Here is a 19,091-nt window from a genome sequence, read left to right on the forward strand (position 1 = left end):
CTAAATAAGTTATTTGTCATTATTATACAACATACATATTGTAATCGCGATTGTGCGTAGCGGCATAGACGCGTGACGTTAGGCGCGGTGCGGCGAGACGTGAGCTGAGCGCCGAGCCACGGCGCGTTTCCCCTCTTGCCTTTCCAACGCGCCGCCCGCAGCCAATGTATGATAGACTAGGCCGGGCTAGACCTCGAGCGGCTCGAGCGCTTCTCTCGACGCGCTCTCATTAGTCCAATTGTAAAAATTAATATCTCGTTTATTATTGCGAATATCGTAAAACGGTAAAGGACTTTTATATTTATTTCAATCCCATCTACCTCCCAGTTCCCGGTGGTACACCTTACGCGGGACACCCTGTATATATATATACAAAGTGTCTGGCAATAATCGCCCCACCGGTCATATACAGGTAGAAGAGGTCAAATCGAGTAGAAAAGTCCTTTACCATTTTTTTATTTTTGTAATAAGTACTAAGTAATTAACGAAAAAAGATTGATGAATCCGTGCAAGGACTTTTCTACTCGATTTGACCTCCTCTACCTGTATATGACCGGTGGGGCGATTATTGCCAGACACCCTATATATATATATATATATTTATGTATATTTTATATTTACAGTTGAAAAGGATCAATCAAAAGTCATCCAAGCAAGCAATATTACTGATTACAATGAAGCGCTTATTAATGCTGTGTACGCTAGACCTGCATTATACGACTATCGTTTACCAATAAAAGAAAGGACAAGTTTGAAAAAAAAGGCATTATGGAATGAAGTCGCGAATTTAATGGAAGGTACAAATGATGTAGAATTCGTTCAAAAACGATGGAAGCAACTTCGTGATAGTTATGTTAAGGCGAAAAAAAAAGAAAAGGCATACGTGCCGAGTGGATCTCCTGGTGTACAAAATAAGAAGATTGTTTTTGCCTTGTATAACCAGATGAAATTCTTAGATGACATAACAGAAAAGTCGTCGTAAATATTTTTTTGTGAACTTTTTCCAAATATACATCATCTGTTGGAGAATTCTTTCTCCTTTCCGATAAATAAAAAAGAATTGAAATGAATTGAAAAAAGTTCTATCTCGTTTTTGTCCACAATATTTTTAAATTAAAATAATTTGAAAGGAATTTTATATATAAATAAATATCAGATTTAATTCTTTTTTATTCATTGGCTTAAGTATTGGACCAAAGAAAAAAATTTTATTTATTATTTAATTATAAATTAATTTGTTAATCTGCAGCACAGTCACTAGTTTATCAACAAACATCGATGAATGTCCAATGCAACCGAAAACTAGTACTGCTCAAATAATTCCGCCATTTCAATCATTATCAGATTCTGTCTCGTTGGATAGCTGGATTAATATATCTGATGTGGCAAATGATGATACTTTTTCCAAGACGCAATCATCAAAGAAAAGAAGTCAGTTTTTATTATTTTTTCAATACTTTTTGAATGCAATTCTAATTTTTAATTTTTTAAAAAGAAATATTGCTTTTATATTTTAGAAAAGAAAGAATAGCTCAGACGATAGCTCAGACATTGAAATAACAAAAGCAATCATGTCCAGTATTCAAGAATCGAAAAATACACCTGATGCTGTTGACGGGTTTTTCCTCCAAATAGGAAATAGATTACGGGCACTGCCACAACGAGAAAGGACAAAATTCGAAATAAAAATACTAACGGACCTTTATGAATTGGAAAATTCTTTATTATTTCATTAAATTTGTGCTTTTCATTTTCATATATTTTATTTTAATATATTTTACTTTAATATAATATTAGTTTTATACACGTTAAAGTAATGTAAAGTTTAATATGTTACAAAATAATAGTTTTATATGCTTCTAAATAGCTGTATTGAGAATTTTTAATTATTTTTAAAGATTTAAGTAAATTATATTTTGTTTTTAATATATTTATTAATTATCATTTCTGTACAATTAAAAATTGTTGTTTATAGCTTTTTCCCATTGATAAGGTAATGCGCCATTTCCATTAAAAAATGAAGTATATGCGTGTCGAACTTCGATTCCACTTTGAGATGTTCTTCCTCTACAGATTGGCAATGAGCGTAGCCCTCTTGAATTCATTGTTGGATTGAAGTCGCCTTTATTAATATTCACATACCTACATGGTAATTGCAATTGTTCTTCATTGTTAATAATAAAATTATGCAACACTACTGTTGCTTGCACAATTTTCTTTGCATTAGCAATACTTGATATTATCGGCTTTCTGTAGATTCTCCATCTCTCTGCCAATATTCCAAAAGCACTTTCTACCACTCTCCTTGCTCTACTAAGCCTGTAGTTAAATACTTTTTTTGACAAGTCCAATCTGTCATTTCGTGGGTACGGCCTCATTATAAAGTTTGTCAATGGAAAGGCTTCATCTGCTAGCAGCACATAAGGGAGAACTAATCCATCAACTTCAATTGGCTTCAGATTTGGCAGCTTTAATGAACCACTTGCGATGTAATTTCTAATAAGACTGTTCCGAAAAACTCCTCCATCGCTCTGTCTGCCTTCGCCTCCGATGTCGACAACAATAAAGCGATATTTGGCGTCGCTAATTGCTAGAAGATTAATACTATGATTTCCTTTGTAATTGAAATATGTCGAGCCGGAATTCGGTGGAGCCTGTAATAAAATACATTTATCAGCAATATTAGTATTTGATTAGTTTTTATTTTTAATATTGTATTTTATCATATATACCTGTAAAGTTACATGTTTTCCATCCATGGCTCCTATACAATTTGGAAAATTCCAGAACCTTTCAAAATCATCAACAACATTTTGCCAGTTCTCTTTATTATTTGTTATAAAAGCAGTATCTTTCAAACATTGCCAAATAGCTTCGCAAGTTTCTGACACTATTTTACAGATGGTATTGTGTCCAACACGAAAAGCATATGATAAGGATCGCATACTATCTCCAGATGCCAAGAACCTGATGGTAATGTGTAGCCTTGTTTCAGGTGGAATAGCTTCTCGAACTGCAGATTGTTTAGTAATTGAAGGTCCGACTAATTGTAATAATTTCTCAAAAAGTATCGGTTCCATTCGGAAATAATTAACAAATTTTTCATGATCATGTTGTTCTAATTCATTAACGAGATTATTGCTCGCTCCTTGTGCTAAACGTCGTTCAATAGAAAATATTGATCTGACCCAATATTTCCGTTTTCTTTTATTCATAACTTTTCTCTCGCTTTTCAATGTTAAATAATAAAGCGCATAAAGTTTAATAATTTTACGATATATTTCCTGCCTGATAAAAACATCGTAATTTCGCTTTAAACGCTTTATTAATAAAACAATTAAAAAGAATATTGTTTTTGATTTCATTCTGCACCTAAAAGTCAAATGTTATATTTACTTATACTAAATAACTTAATAAATTAAATAAAATTTACTTTACGTATACATACTGTAGATATTCTTCGATTCTTCGGTCTGTTTTTTGTTTCTCCTATGGTCCCATGAAGCGGAATTCGCGTAAACGGATCAGTGGTTCACCAATCACAAGACTGTTTAGATAGAAAAAATAACAAAATTTGTTTCGTGATTGAGCATCCGCTTGAGGGTGCGTTCGGGAAGCGCACTTTTGGCGCTATGAGCGCGCTTTGGTCATTCGTGGAGCCGCTTTATAGCACCAATAAAGTGATGTTGACGTCATTGTTTTTGCCTTGTGACGTCATCACTCATGCTAACTCGTGCTCAGGATTTCGAGGTGAGGCACGACATGCTAATAGCTCTTATAGCGCCAAAATGTGTTCCCTGAACGCTGTTCGAATGTTTTCTGCTTCTGTCTCGCTCAATTTGAACAAGTGTACGTATTACTTATTTATTTATTTTCAATATTTGTTGAAAATGAATCAGGGCGTACTAGTCACCTTAGAAGACATCAACACCGGTCTAGTTTATACAACGCGTCTCTCACCAAAGGATGCGCACAGAGTAGAAACCGGTAAGTAATGGAAGGTTATGTTTCTGTGTTGTGTTATTTATTTTATTTATTTATGTTATTTTCAGATACTGTTTTTGCTTCTGAAGTTCTGTCTGTATTAAAGAAAAGCCAAGGGGAGTCAAGTGTTCATCAAGCTCCATGATCTCAACAACAGGATTCATAAAAGGTTTCTCTCCTAACAAAGATTCCATCACCTCAGTATAAGGCCAGGACCGAGGATTATTTCCTGATTTAGAATTGTGATCTTTGATGGATTTAAATGTTCTCTTCATCCCGTTAAATTTGCTTTGGCATTGTGGGCCAGTAACATCATGTCCATGCCTACAAAGAACTTCACTGATCGACTTCCACACTCGCTTTTGCGATATTTTGCCTACAGAAAACATGAAATCTGTGAGAAAACCGAGGATCATGCACAAATCATTATAATTAATGACATCATTATCTTACCTGATATGACATCTTCCTCTCTCTTCCGATACTCCTCAATTAGAAGGAGAACAGCCTGATGCGACCATTTGAAGACCGAATCTGGTTCTGATTCAGGAATTTCGGCATCAACTTTAGAAGTAACATCGTTTTCTCGTTAAACACTCTTTTGTCTGGTTACTGAATCATCAATCTGGTTGCTGAATCATTATCAGTGTAAGTACAACGCAAAGAAAAAAATATTTGCTGCGTTTGGACCTGAGCATAAAGATTGTCATAATCGTTTCCAATGAAGTCACAAAAGTAAATCAGCGTTAGAGTAAATGCTCAAAAATTAGCGTTAATGTATGTGACATTAAAGTTACATGCAACATGATGGAAATGGCACACGTACTTCCGACTTTGAGTTACGTTTACGATTCCGTCGGAAAAAAGATGTGTAAGATTCCTAAGAATTATCCGAAAATTGCCGTCGATACCCAGATAGCAATACCTGATGATCAGATTTCATCACGTCATGATCTTCAGATTTTTACCTCAAAATTATGTATATTTTGTAATCATATTATGATGATACATATCATGAACACGAATTAACGTACATATGAGGAAAATGTGTCCTCACATATTGAGGTTAAATTGTCAACTCATGATTATCACAAACTGATTGCAAGAATTAACAGTTATGTATTATAAATTGTACGTTTATTATTTTCGTCATTATTATATATTGTAGAGCTCAAGCGCATGATCTCCATAATCAATTTTGCATAATGATAAAATGTTTTATGTTTACATTTTTTAAATCTGAAATAATATTTTAATAAATATTAAAAAATTTTTAATGGTTAATACATATTAATAATAATTAAAAATATATATTAATATTTTTTTATACTTTTATATAAAATTATGGAATAATATTTATATATACATACATATTTTAGTATTTCTTTACAAATTTTTATTTCCACATTTTTGAAATAATTTTGATTACTATTTCTAATTACGTGAGATAACCGTCACAAATAAATAAATAAATAAATAAACAAGAATTAATTCAATAGCAGTTAATATTATTGATTACTTTCACTTGCAATTATATCTATATTAAAAAAAATAGTATTTAAATGATTCATTTTATTAATTTTTGTTTAAATACGATAATTTTTAGCACCACATACGATAAGCGCCCTCTCAGAACCTGGGAATTCCGGAATCCGGAACGCTGCATGGCTGCAACGCAGCAATAGTCTCTTTCTCTTCCGACTTCTCGAGAACGTGCCCTGCCATAAATTAAAGATAATTACTTATTATTTATTTATAAATAAATATTTTTATTATTAAATTTATCATTAAATATTTGAAAAAAATAATAATTTTTACATATTTCAAAGATATATATAATTTATTTTATATTGCTGTATATAAAGAAAAAATTGGGTTATGTCTGCAAAAAGCACGTTGCATTTGTAAAAATTATTTTCATTATATTAATCATAAGGACAAAGAACATCATAAACCTTATGAGCTCATAAAAATATTTATTTATAACTTAATGTTATAAAAATAGTAATTTTTTGTAACATCAAATTAGTCATGATTTGTTACATGATTTGTTAATAATAATAAGATATGAATTGGCTATAATTATTTCACAGAAAAGATAAATTATAGTAAAATGTTTCCTTCTATAGAAATAGAAATAACAAAAATATTTTTAAAATAAATTTATTTTTAAAATGATAAAATATGCATTTTTTTTACTTATTATAGTTATATATGTTTACGTTAAATACATTTAATGATCTATTACTAATGAAACATGATTCACCATAGGTCAGTACACTTTGAAAGATGACGAAGGAATCGGTCGATAGACGGCGCCAGCTGACGGCAGCCTAAGTCTCGATCAGCGCCTCGCATAAGACTATCGATTCTGCGCGGGCGCGCTCCCGCCCCATATTTTTATAGAAACATAGAATTAACTCCTCTTTTCTAGAATGTTCGAAAGAGGCGACTTAATAAGGAATTGTAAATGAAAGATCACTCTCTAACGTCGAGTCGAAAAAACAGGTCGCAAGAAGAAATTAATCAGAGAGACAGTCGGTGAATTTTGTCGTGTATTAAGACTTAGATTTTGGCGAAGTCGAACATTGTAATAGTTCTTATATCATAATTGAATTAAAAGTTAGTGTTCAAATTAAAAGCAGTGTCGATTCTATTTGATTAATACTGTCGTTCCTGATATTCAATAACTTTTGTCGAAGCAATCTTATATACAACAAACAAGGTCGGATATAGAACATAACCGTCCTATCGTTTAAAAATTAGTCGGTTGCAGAACGTTAAGATTTTATTCTTTACTTAATAATATTACAGTTTCAAGTCGATATTGAAACCGACGATATAAATATTACAACTTGCAGTTCACGAGGGCTGTAAGCTCGGACCTAATTCGCCACATGACATCTGGGTGACATTCATAGTGGAGCTCGTCGAGACAGCCTAGTATTGCTATCAGAAGACGGTCGTTATGATCGCCTTGCTGCTGCATCGTTCATTACTCATCACTGTCGGTGCGTCTGGCAAGGAACCCAGCATCAATCGAAACGTCAACGTGGTGGCGTGCGTTTTAAGCTTCTCTCATGCGAATTAATGCTGTTGCAAGGTGATGTTTTACCAGGGTAATATACTTTCTTTGCTTTCGCTAAATTGAAATGACGACAAAGATACAAAATAATTAAATGTATTTATTAAATAGAACTTTGAGCAAGAATGTTATGTATATTTCATAGCTTTAAATTCGATAAGAATATTGAAGTCAGCGCCTAATAACTTCTAATCATTGTTTAACAATTAATATGTTATTAAAATTTTTTAAGATTTAAATATACTTTGTAATTTTTTAACTTTAGAATATATATATTAGAATATAGAAATAACTTAGAATAAAGAATTTTATTAAATAAGTGTTTAGAAGAAAATTTTGATTTCTTTTTGTTGATTGCAGAAAATGCTATACATGTGTGCATTTCCATTATGTCATGAGTCAGTGGATCTACCCCTGTGCTATGAAGACTGCATGGCAGTGCGTCAACAGTTCTGCTTCACCGAGTGGGCAGTAATCGAGGACAACAAGCAGCAAAATGTTTACATCTGTTCCCGCGGGCACTTTTCATCGCCAGAATGTGAGAGTTTGCCCAAAGTTAACAAGGAAGTACCCACTTGTTCACACATACATCTCACTGATATGGATGAAGAAGTCATTACACACACATGTAATAAATCTCATTTTTATAAAAATATTTTCAATTACAAAGCACTAATTATTACAATATAAAATAAAATATAAATCAAATATGTATTTAATTATAATAGTTATTGAAATAAATGCTAGTTAAATAATATTGATTGATTTCTCTGGATGATTGCATCAGAGGTAATGGCAGTTTCTACATGAGAAAAGTCAACAAAACACAATCTGGACTCGATTGTCAGCCGTGGAGTGCACAATCGCCACACAGTCATTCACTACCCGATGTCTTCCCACAGATTTGCTATGATGAGAATTATTGTACATACAAACGCTGGTGGCGATGAACCAATGCTGTAGTGCTTTACGACCGATCAAGTGATATGTTACGAGCATTGCAATATCCCTATATGTGGTGAGTATAATCGCAATTATAAGTAATTATACATTATTATTGCTACATACGTACACACATGTGCACGCAAAAATTTTTTATTTACAATTACACATAATCTTTTTTAGAGAACAATTTTTTAAATTACATTAAAGTTGATTAGAATTAATAGCAGAAAAGCTTAAAAATATTGAAAGAAAAATATTTGATTAAGTATTTATGTAATATTTTCTTATTTATTGTTTTGTGCCGAATATATTTTTATGAATATTTTTAAAATACTTGATATTGATATTTTGATATTTTTTATTATTTTTAATACAGTAAGCAGCAATTAATCGCAATCCAATCATTATTTTATATTTTTCTTGCAGATAATGTCACTAAAGTCGGGATTGAATCGACATATATAATGATGAATGCTCTTCTTAATAACACCTTGATATTCATATTATCCGCTTTGTAATCATGGTTGGTGTAATACTGTCTATTCTTCTGAGCCAAAGATTGCACAAACGCCTTCGAGGCTATAATCCGGCTGATAATCAAGTATGTTTACTCTTTGATTGTGATTATTTTAAAGAAAAATTTTCTAAAGTTATTAATCAGAAAATGATTAAAGTTCTTGATTTGATATAGTATATTTGTGTGCATATTGTATATAATTAAATAATTTATATATTTTTTTTTATTAATGTATTTTAACGTTTATATTTATTTTTCCTATCTATATATTCACGATTATATTAACTAGTAATTATTTGAAGCATTTTTCTTTGCAGGATGTAAACATTGATTTGGATAAACTGCCGAACAACGAAGCGTGCCATAAGACGAGCGCTCAATTAAATCCCAAGCTAGAGAAGCTAGAATTCCCGCGTAATAATATCATCTATGTGCGAGATCTCGCTCAGGGCTCCTTTGATCGCGTGTTCCAGGCATGCGCTCCCGGATTGGTTGCAGGTGAAAAGTTCACAAATGTCGCCGTGAAGATGCTGAAAGAAGAAGCATCAGATAATCTGCTGCACGGCTTCGAGCACGAGGCGTGTCTGCTCGCAGAATTTGATCATCCAAACATCGTCAAACTGCTTGGCATACGCACGCTCCGGCAACCAATGTGTCTGCTGTTTGAATACATAAGCCGTGGCGATCTCAACGAATTCTTGCGTTCGTGCTCGCCCGGCAACTACAGCATTCGGTCCGCGTTAAGGTCCGTTTATACATATCCGTACCGTATCCGTACCGTGTCCGTACCGTACCGGCAAGATTCGATATGAGTATTTACACATATCCGGCTCGCATCCGTGAATATTTTGAAACATCAGTCTTGAGACATACATCTGAACTGTGAACATGGCAAAGCTATCGATAAACGAATTAGCGGTAATAGCATTAATTTTAGACGAAGAAAAAAAAAAAAAAAAAAAAAAAACGGATTTTATGGGTTCATAAAGCATGGACAAAACGAAAAACAAAAGATGAATTTTTTACATTTTACATATAAAGAATTTTTTGATGATGCAACTAAATTTTATCAATATTTTAGAATGTCAGAACATGCTTTTAATGTGTTACTCAATTTAATTGATAATAAAATACGAAAACAATATACAAGATGGAGAGAACCGGCTAGCGAAAACACGTTCCTACATATGTATAAATTTTTGAAGAGAATTGTGTATTTTTTCTTCAAATAAAATGATGTTTAATGAATATAAAAATTTATTTGTAAAATAATATTTATCATGAGTAAAATTACCTGGTTGGTCAAGTTCTTGAGAAATACTCTGCCACAGTTTTTCTTTATAAATTCCATCAAGATATTTTGGATGGGAAAGGTCGTATAATTCGATGTGTTGTTGCACTAATTCTATCAATTTTGTTGAAATAATTCTATCATAATCCATTTCTTTATTTTAAAAGAATGCTCTCGATATCGCAGATTGATACAAAATGAGACTCAAAAATCTGAATGCTACACTGAAGCCTATTTACATTTGTCAGTACCGACACGTTCAGTGCCGTCCGGTCCGTGAAAATATCGTCGCCAACGATATCTGCGGTGCCGGTACGGACACGGACGGCACGGATACGGAATAGTGTAAATACTTACATTTAATCATATGGAATCGAATCTAGCATCCGTGCACAGACGTGTACGGTACGGACACGGTACGGATACGGTACGGATATGTATAAACGGACCTTTATCCAGCACGGATGAGCACGGCTGAACCTTCGCAACTCACACATATGGATTTGATCAATACTGCGCTCCAGGTAGCATCCGGCATGGTGTACCTGTCCGAAGTTTGTTCACTGTGATTTAGTGACAAGCAATTGCCTCATTAACGATCAGATGATCGTCAAGATTGCCGACTTCGGACTGTCGCAGAAGATTTACTTGCTGGATTACTACTAAGGTAATCTCTTTTGCTCGCTTTTGATTGACTTTTAGAATAAATTAGTTTATATAAAAATAAAAAAGAAACTGTTTCTTTTTTTCAGACAATTTAGGAACAAAATTTATTTATTTATTGCTAAAGTATAAAAATAATATTCTGCAAAATATAAAAATTATAGTTTGTAATTAATTTCTCATAATTTTGCAGAATTATATTGTTTTGTTAAAGTTATTTTATATAGCTAAAATTTTTAATTACTATTTGTAATTCATATTATCTTGTATCTCTTCATATGTAATACAGCTATTAAGTACAAAATTATTTATATGTTTGTTTTTGCTGCTACTCTGCAATTACACGTGTATAAATGTAGAATGTAAATTTTTATTTAAATATTATAATGCATATATAGATTGTGTTCCTAAATTCCCCATCAGTATTGAAAATTTATAGTTTATGGCTGCGATCGAGTTGCTGCTACAAATACTTCGTTATCTCTCTCTTTCTCCTCCCCCCTCTCTCTCAAATAATAAAGCATTTAAAAGCATTTGTAGTAGTAACTCCATTGTTGCCTGTTATGAATATTATTAATTGAAATGCTTTTGTTTTATGGTGTAATATTGTTTTGTTTTTACTTTCAATAAATGCGAAACGCTTTTACAAATGAAGAAAGCGGCTTTCCGACATAGTCGCGGTGCGATTAATAAAGAAAACTGTGTTTATCGTAAATTTTATATTTTTATAGATATGTATATATTGTACATATTGTATATTGATTTATTTTGATTATGTTACAGTGTTACAAAAAGAAAAAAACTTTTGGGCTTGCCGAATCATAACTGAGTTTGAATCGTACTTCAGTGAAATCATCCGAGAATTGTATACTTGAAGTTATGATTTTATAGATTTTCCAGTAAGAAATATTTTCATTTTCTCTCTTATATCTGATACTAAAATAATTGTATCTTATAAGATATATAATATAAATTATTTTTTTTATATTATATAATATGGCAGATAACTTAAAATATAGTAAAAGTTTTTTGCATAAAAGTATTTCGCAAAAAAAAAAACAAATATTATTTTTAAGATAAAAAAAAATACAAAAAATGTAACAATTTGATTGAAAATTGTAATAGTAATTTTGGAAAATCAAATTTATTGTCTGTGGTCAATAATTTGGCAGATGAAGACAATGACTTAAATTGTTCAAAAATATCACATTCAAATATAGAAGAGAAATCAGAATTAGACTTTAATTTAGCATCTTTTTCAAGATCAAATTTAGCTGCTAATTGTAATCTAGAATTAGATTTGTTTGTTAATTCTAGTGAAAGATTAACTAGTCAGTGTTTATTTACTTCTGCTTTGCGTAATGTTTTTCTCATGCATAATATAACACATGTGCAAGGTGATGCTATTTTACGTACTTTGAGGTCGCATAATTGTTTATCGTATTTACCATGTTCAGCAAGAACTTTTTTTCAAACACCAAAAAAATCAAATTATGATATTTTTCCAATAGGTTCAGGTCAATACGTTTATATTGGTTTTCAAACAACTATTCAACAAAAATTAGTGTGCATACCTAAAAATAAATTACCTGTTGAAATAATCATAGATATAAGCATAGATGGTGCAACATTAAATGGATCTTTACAGTTTTGGCCAATACAATATAGAGTAACAAATATAGAAAATAATAAACCTATAATAGCAGGAGTTTATATTGGAAAATTAAAACCATGTGATCCTCATAAATTTATGGAACGATTTGTTGATGATGTTCTACAAGTCATACAAAATGGTGGAGTTTCCATGAATGATAGAAAAATTCCTGTCCGTATTAGATGCTTTATTGCAGATGCACCAGCAAGAGCATTAATTTTAAATCATAAGGGTCACATGTCTTCAAATCCATGTTCTAAATGCAAAGTTGAAGGGTTTAGATCATCCAATAGAATGGTATTTAATGTGTTTGAATCACCATTACGAACTGATTTAGAATATAACATGTGTGTAGATACAGAACATCATAATGGTAAAAGTCCATTATCTGCACTTCCAATGGGATTAGTTTCAAATGTTCCTTTTGAATATATGCATTTGCTTTTGCTTGGGGTTACTAAAAAACTGATTATTGCGTGGCTTGAAGGGAAGTATGCCGTGTCTAAATTATCTGGTAGACAAATAAATATAATTTCGACAAAACTGCTTTCTTGTAGCGCATATTGCCCACGTGAATTTTCTCGTCGGTGTAGAGATATTGTAGAATATAAAACTTTTAAGGCTACAGAATTTCGTACATTTTTAATATACACAGGATCTTCTGTTTTACGTGTGTAGTGACACGAAATGTTTATATACATTTTCTATTGTTATCCTGTGGTATCCGCATTCTTATGTCTGACATTTCATCTGATGAAGATATCTTATTTGCGGAAAAAATGCTACGTAAATTTGTAATTCTTAGTGAACATTTATACGGAATAGAATTTTTGTCATATAATTTGCACGGTTTACTTCATCTTGTCAACGATGTTAAACTGTTGGGAAAGTTAGATTCATTTTCCGCGTTTGATTTTGAGAATTATATGCCAGAATTTCGAAATTTTATATGTAAACCTCATCTTCCATTGCAACAGTTTGTACGAAGATTGCAGGAAATGAATTTACGCACTGTTTCCTCTAAATCAAATAGTTCTAACGGTACAATACGAGCATCCTGTACTCATAAGAATGGTCCTCTTTTACGTAACATCCCTTCTATATGTGTTCGATTTAAATTATTAAAAGTTAGTCACATTACATACGCGTGTTATGAACGCGATAATTGTTGTTGCTTAAAAAGTGGTATTATATGCATAATAGATAATATTGTTCAAATCTCAACAAAATATTATTTTATTGTAAAAAAATTTAAAGAAATTACAAATTTGTATGATTGACGTTGTTGACTCAAAATCAATGGGAGTATTTGAATGCCGTAATTTATCTAAACATTTTATTATTGGTTTGTCAGATATTTATACTAAATGTTTTAAAATTTTTAAATGGTGTGGAATTATTGGTGAGGAACATAATATAATATTATTCCAAATGTGTGGGTAGTGACTACAATGTTTCCAGACTGAATACTAAACGAAATAGATCCTTAATTTGATGTATTTTGTTCTGATTTAATCAGTTTTTGAAATGCATATAATATTTAATAGTATATTTCTTATGGCAAATTCGGATGCAGCGGGCTGCATCGTTACATCACCCCCCTTCTTGGGGAGCCGGAAGCCTGCGGAGGCAGCTGACGGCTGGTGAGGAGTCGCCCCTCCCTGGAGAACAGGAGTTTGTATCTCCTTCCGTCGGTGGTCCGGAGCTTGTACCGTCTCGACTTCATCACCGAGAAGTACGGTATAGCGGCGAAAGCTCGTGGGGCGTACTCCACCATGATGGGTGGTGGAGACGCAGGATCCCATCTCGGCGGCGGCGGCGGTGCAGCGGAGGCCGGTGGTGGCCATATGACGGCGGTTGCTGGCGTCGTTGTCGCGGCGGCTGGTGTTGGCCGGGATGCGGCGGCTGCGGGTGCGGCAAGGGCCGTTGGCGGCCGAGTTCCAACGACCGTCTGGACGGCCATTGGCGGCCGAGGTCCAATGACCGAAGTCGTCGGCATTGGGCCGCTCCAGGGTCGTATCCTTACGGCCCTGGTCGGCTTGGTCCGTGCGGTGGTCGGCACGGTGACCGCGGGTCTTCGCTCCGGTAGCGGCGTGTGCGTGGCATTGCACACGTCGCCCGGAGACTTCTGCTTTCTTCCTTGCGGCACCGGTGGTGGTGGTGTCGCCAAAAATATCGCCTTTCGGCGATTTTCAGCGTCGGAACGCTGTATTAACGTCCCCACTCGGGGGACGGTGCGGAACGGCTGCGACGTCGTCGCTGCTCGCTGAGGCTCCTCGGTTAAGAGGGCCTCGATTTCGCTCAAGATGCGACTGGTACTCATCTTGAACGAGTGATCTGATTTCCTGGAATCGGCCTTTATATAGTCCGATTCCCCGGAATTGCGGACTTTATCTTTAACTGGGGGGGTCTCATCCCCGTTTCCCGGCTTTAAGTCTTGCGCGTGGATGCGCCTGAGCCATCGCCCCCTCTTATCACGCAAATCATAAATGACGGGGGTGATGATCCGGCCTACTTTGTAGGGGCCGGTGTACTTCGGCGCGAGTTTTGCGTTGACGCCGGTAGCTTTGTTCGACAGGGGGTGCTCGCGGCGCCACACCGTCTCGCCGATTTTGGGCCGCCAATCACGATGCCGTAGATTGTAGTACGGCTCTTGCCGCTGGAATGCTCTGGCGAGGTTCCCGGTCACCAACTCTCGGGCCTCGTCTAGATGGCGCCGCCAGGTGGTGGTTGGAATCGGCGTGCTCAGGTGCGTTCGGTCTTCCGGATGTGGTGACGCCAATTCGCGTCCGTAATTGATAAAGGCGGGCGTGAGTCCGGTAGCGTCATGAGACGCGCTGTTATATGCGTATTGCAATGCTAGGATGTGGCGGTCCCACGTGCGATGATTGCGTTCAACGAATTGCGCGATCATTGTCTCAACGGTCCGATTGGTTCGTTCTACGGGATTACACTGCGGTGTGTATATCGGTGTGGTGCGATGGGTTATCCCGAAGGATTTAAGCATGCCAATAAATTGGCGCGAAACAAATTGCTTGCCGTTATCGGATACAATCTTTTCGGGGCATCCGTGTCGGTAAATAATGCGTTCGGCCACGATTCGGCTAACCGCTTCGCCGGTGGCTTGGCGTAAGGGTTGCAATTCCACCCATTTCGAGAAGCGGTCTTGCAGTACGAATAACCACGAATGTCCGTTCGCGGAGCGCGGCAGCGGTCCTATTAGGTCGATCGTGACCTGTTGCCACGGCGCGGTAACATTATGCGCGTGCGCGCGACCGGCAGGCTTGCCCTGATACGGCTTGTACGCGAGACAGTTTTCGCAGTTTCGGACGTATCGGGCGATGTCGCGAAACATGCCGGGCCAATAGTAATGGCGTGTGACGCGGTGTATCGTTTTAGATACGCCTAGGTGTCCGGCGGTCGGTTCGTTGTGGAACCGCTGTATTATTCTCTCTCGCTTGGAACGAGGGAGACAGCGCTTCCACTGTTCGTTTTCGGTATGGTCGCGGAACTCAAGATCGTGCCGTATGTGGCGGTAGATTTTACCCCCCCGTATAACGTAGTCGGGGTAATTCTTTGGTTCGCTTCTTATTTTCCGCATGAGTCCGCGATACCAGGCGCAGGTTGCTGGTTGGACGGCGCAGGTTTCGGGCTCGCGAGAGAGAGCGTCGGCAACTTTGTTTAATGCTCCGCGACGATATTGTATTTCGAAATTATACTGCTGGAGTTCAAAGAGCCAGCGTCCTAGTCGGCCGGTGGGGGTTTCGAGGTTTTTCAACCACCGTAGTGACTGATGGTCGGTAATCACGGTAAATTGATACCCCTCAAGGTAATCCCTCATTCGGCGGATTCCCCAAACGACCGCGAGGCACTCTAACTCAGTCGCGCTGTAATTTTTTTCGGCGGTATTAAGCGTGCGACTGGCGTAGGCAATCACGCGTTCGCCTTCGGTAAAGTTTTGTGTTAAGACGGCGCCGAGGCCGCAGGTGCTTGCATCGGTTTGAAGCACGAACGGTAACCGGAAGTCAGGGCAGGCGAGTACGGGCGCCGTCACGAGCGCCCCCTTTAGAGCGTTAAAGGCGCTTTCTTCCTCCGGCCCCCATTGCCAGCGCGCGTTCTTGCGGGTCAACCGCGTGAGCGGAGCGGAGATAGTGGAAAAATTGTCCACGAAACGGCGGTACCAGGACGCCATGCCGAGAAATTGGCGGACTTTTCGGATGGTGGTTGGAGCGGGCCATTGAGCTACGGCGCTTATCTTGGCGGGGTCGGTATGGATACCGTTTTGCGTGATGATATGGCCAAGATAGGCCAGTTCGGTCCGGCAAAAATGGCATTTTTCCGGATTGAGGCGCAACTTGGCCTCTCTGAGTCGTCGGAATACTTCGGCTAAATGCTGTAAGTGCTCGGAAAAGGTGGCACTGACGACTATCACGCCGTCTAAATAAACGAACACGTTGGGTTCTAGCGCGGGGCCTAATACGGTGTCGAGAAGGCGTTGGAACGTAGCGGGCGCGGAATGCAAACCGAACGGCATGACGCGAAATTACATCAGCCCCCTCCCTGGAATGGTGAACGCGGTGATGGGTCGGCTTTCGGCGGTCAGGGGTACCTGCCAATACCCGCTTTTTAGATCAAGTGTCGACAGATACTTTGCTCCTCGCAACTTATCCAACGTGGCGGTTATGTGCGGGAGGGGGTAGGCGTCGCGCTCGGTTACGGCGTTGACTTTCCTGAAGTCGATACAAAACCGTGGCTTTCCGTCCTTTTTCTTGACTATTACCACGGGCGAGCTCCACGCGCTTTGGGACGGTTCTATTACCCCCTCTCGCTCCATTTCGTTAACGGCTTCGTTAATAATCTCCTGCATGGCTGGATTACGCGGGCGGTATCTCTGCTTTATTGGCCGCGTATCGGTCAGCCGGAGATGGTGTTCTATCCGGTTGGTAGGCCCGACGACGTGTTGGAAGAGCGAGAGTTCTTTATCGAGAAAAGCGCATAGTTGCCGGGTCTCTGTGTCGGTTCGTGGTGTTAGTCCGTCGGATATTGTGTCGGCATTGTCGGAGGGCGCGAATTTCGGTAACGGTGGTGACGGTAGGGTGATCCCTAAATACGCCCATAGATCTACCCCTATCAGCATTTCGTTGCCTAGCGCCGGAAGTACTTGAAAATCGTGCGAGAAGCTCTCCCCTTCTATTTCGATTTTAAGCTTGAAGCTTTCGGTGATGGGGGCGGAACCGCCGTCAGCTACCGTTACGTGCTCATGTATGGTGCGGGGGCGGTAGCCCTTGTCTACTATATATCCGGCGAGCGCGCTATTGATGAATGACCGGTCGGAACCCGAGTCGAGAAGAGCGGTGATGATTTTTCCGCAGCACGTGATTTGAATGTGCGGACGCGGCCGAAAAATGATTTCTAATTGGGCCGGTCGGCGGCCGCCGTTGCCCCGGCCCGCGTGGCGTTTCCCGCCGGCGGGTGACAGTCGCGGGAATATACCCCATCCTTCCCGCACTGAGAACAGAATTTGCGAGGCGGCCGTTTGCAATTCAGTCGGGTATGGCCCCGCTGCTTGCAGCGCCAGCAGCATTCGTTCCGTTTGTACTCGGTGGTTGCGGTGCTTTGAGTTTCGATGGGTTTTCGGTCGCGTTGTCGTCGTTGCGCGGTGAGTTCTTCGTACTCGGCGGCGCGGTCGGAAAGCTCGTCGAAATCAATCGCGTCGTGCGGGCGGATATACAGGCGGTATTCCGGGTCCATATTTTCGATCAGGAGATCGAGTGTTTCCGCCTCTGAAAGTCCCCCGGCGCGGCGCGCGAGCGTAAGCAAGGCGGTCGAGAATTTTGAAAAATCCTCGTTCGGTAGCTGGCGACGGTTGGTCGCCTCCCTCCGGAGGCGGGCTTGGTAGCGTCGCGGGAGGAAATGTCCGCGAAATTCGGTCAGAAAATCGGGCCACGTCCTCCAGGCGTGGCGGCGGTTTCGGAACCAGAGCAGTGGCTCGCCTCTAAGAATTTCGGGCAGGCCGAGAAGAAGGTGGTCGCCCGAATATCGATAAATTTGCCGAAGTTCTTCGATGCGCTCGAGGAAAGCAATTGGGTCTTTGCCATCGAAGTGGCACCCCCATTTTCGGATTTGATCCATCGTTTTCGCTGGCTCAAGCGGGTTGGCAATGGGGGTCGGGGGGTCGGGTGCTGAATAAAAACTAGCCCGGTCGTCGTCGTCGATCGGACTTGCGCGGCCCGAGCTACCCGGGAGTCGTAGCAGTGGTACGTTTAATGTCGCCCGGGCCTCGGTTTCCGTTGGTTCTTCGGCTGGGGGGATGATGTCCCCCGGATTCGCGCGAATGTATTCGCGTAATCGTCGACGGAGATCGTCCAAGTTGCCGTCGCAGCTGATATCGCGGGTTTGCAGAAGTCGCGCTATTTCGGAGCGCGGTAACCGCTGTATCCACGCAGTCATCGTTAGTGGATCTCGTTGACGCACCCCTTTATCTGGTCCCTGTTCGGGCGCCATGAAACCGTGTGAGCTTTTCGAGCGCGGTATAGCTCGTCGGAATCCAGGTTCGGTCGGTTGGGGGTGTGTCAAAGAAAATGCGTTTAGTTAATGGTAAATTAGAAGACGTGTTTATTTAATTTAGTATGTTTGATGACTGTGTGTGTACATGCGATGCGAAAGAATTATTAAGCAACGGCTGAATAATTATTTGAGCTAGGTAAAATACATATGAAAGGATATATCGGTGAAATCAGTAACAGAATATCGGTGAAATAATTATTTGGCAATGGCGAAATAAATCTTGAGGCGGCGTGGAATAAATATAAAGCAGCGTGAACGTAAGCGAAGTATCGGCGGTAGCAGAATAATTATCTGAACAACGGTGAAATAATTATTTTAAAGCGGCGCAAAATAAAAGCGAAAGCAACGTGAAAATAAATGTGAAATATTGGCAATAATGAGATAA

The 19,091-nt window shown here is 38.5% G+C and overlaps 1 protein-coding gene, 1 long non-coding RNA gene and 1 pseudogene across 2 annotated transcripts; 2 read left to right on the plus strand and 1 right to left on the minus strand.

The window, feature by feature from the left end:
- Nucleotides 1–1,899: 1,899 nt before the first annotated feature.
- On the minus strand, nt 1,900–3,104 carry LOC137001691 (uncharacterized). The gene is made up of 2 exons (XM_067360795.1): nt 2,733–3,104; nt 1,900–2,693 (listed from the first exon to the last, which is right to left on the minus strand). The coding sequence occupies exons 1-2, from the start codon at nt 3,078–3,080 to the stop codon at nt 1,956–1,958; spliced, it is 1,086 nt and encodes a 361-aa protein (XP_067216896.1). The 5' UTR covers nt 3,081–3,104; the 3' UTR covers nt 1,900–1,955.
- Nucleotides 3,105–3,583: 479 nt separating this feature from the next.
- On the plus strand, nt 3,584–4,136 carry LOC137001442 (uncharacterized). The gene is made up of 3 exons (XR_010891453.1): nt 3,584–3,750; nt 3,900–3,987; nt 4,053–4,136. It is a non-coding gene; the product is annotated as an uncharacterized lncRNA (long non-coding RNA).
- A 3,365-nt stretch (nt 4,137–7,501) lies between these two features.
- Nucleotides 7,502–9,968, plus strand: LOC105669091 (tyrosine-protein kinase transmembrane receptor Ror2-like; annotated as a pseudogene).
- Nucleotides 9,969–19,091: the final 9,123 nt, after the last annotated feature.

This window comes from Linepithema humile, chromosome 8, assembly GCF_040581485.1.
Source record: "Linepithema humile isolate Giens D197 chromosome 8, Lhum_UNIL_v1.0, whole genome shotgun sequence".
Taxonomy (NCBI): Eukaryota; Metazoa; Arthropoda; class Insecta; order Hymenoptera; family Formicidae; genus Linepithema; species Linepithema humile.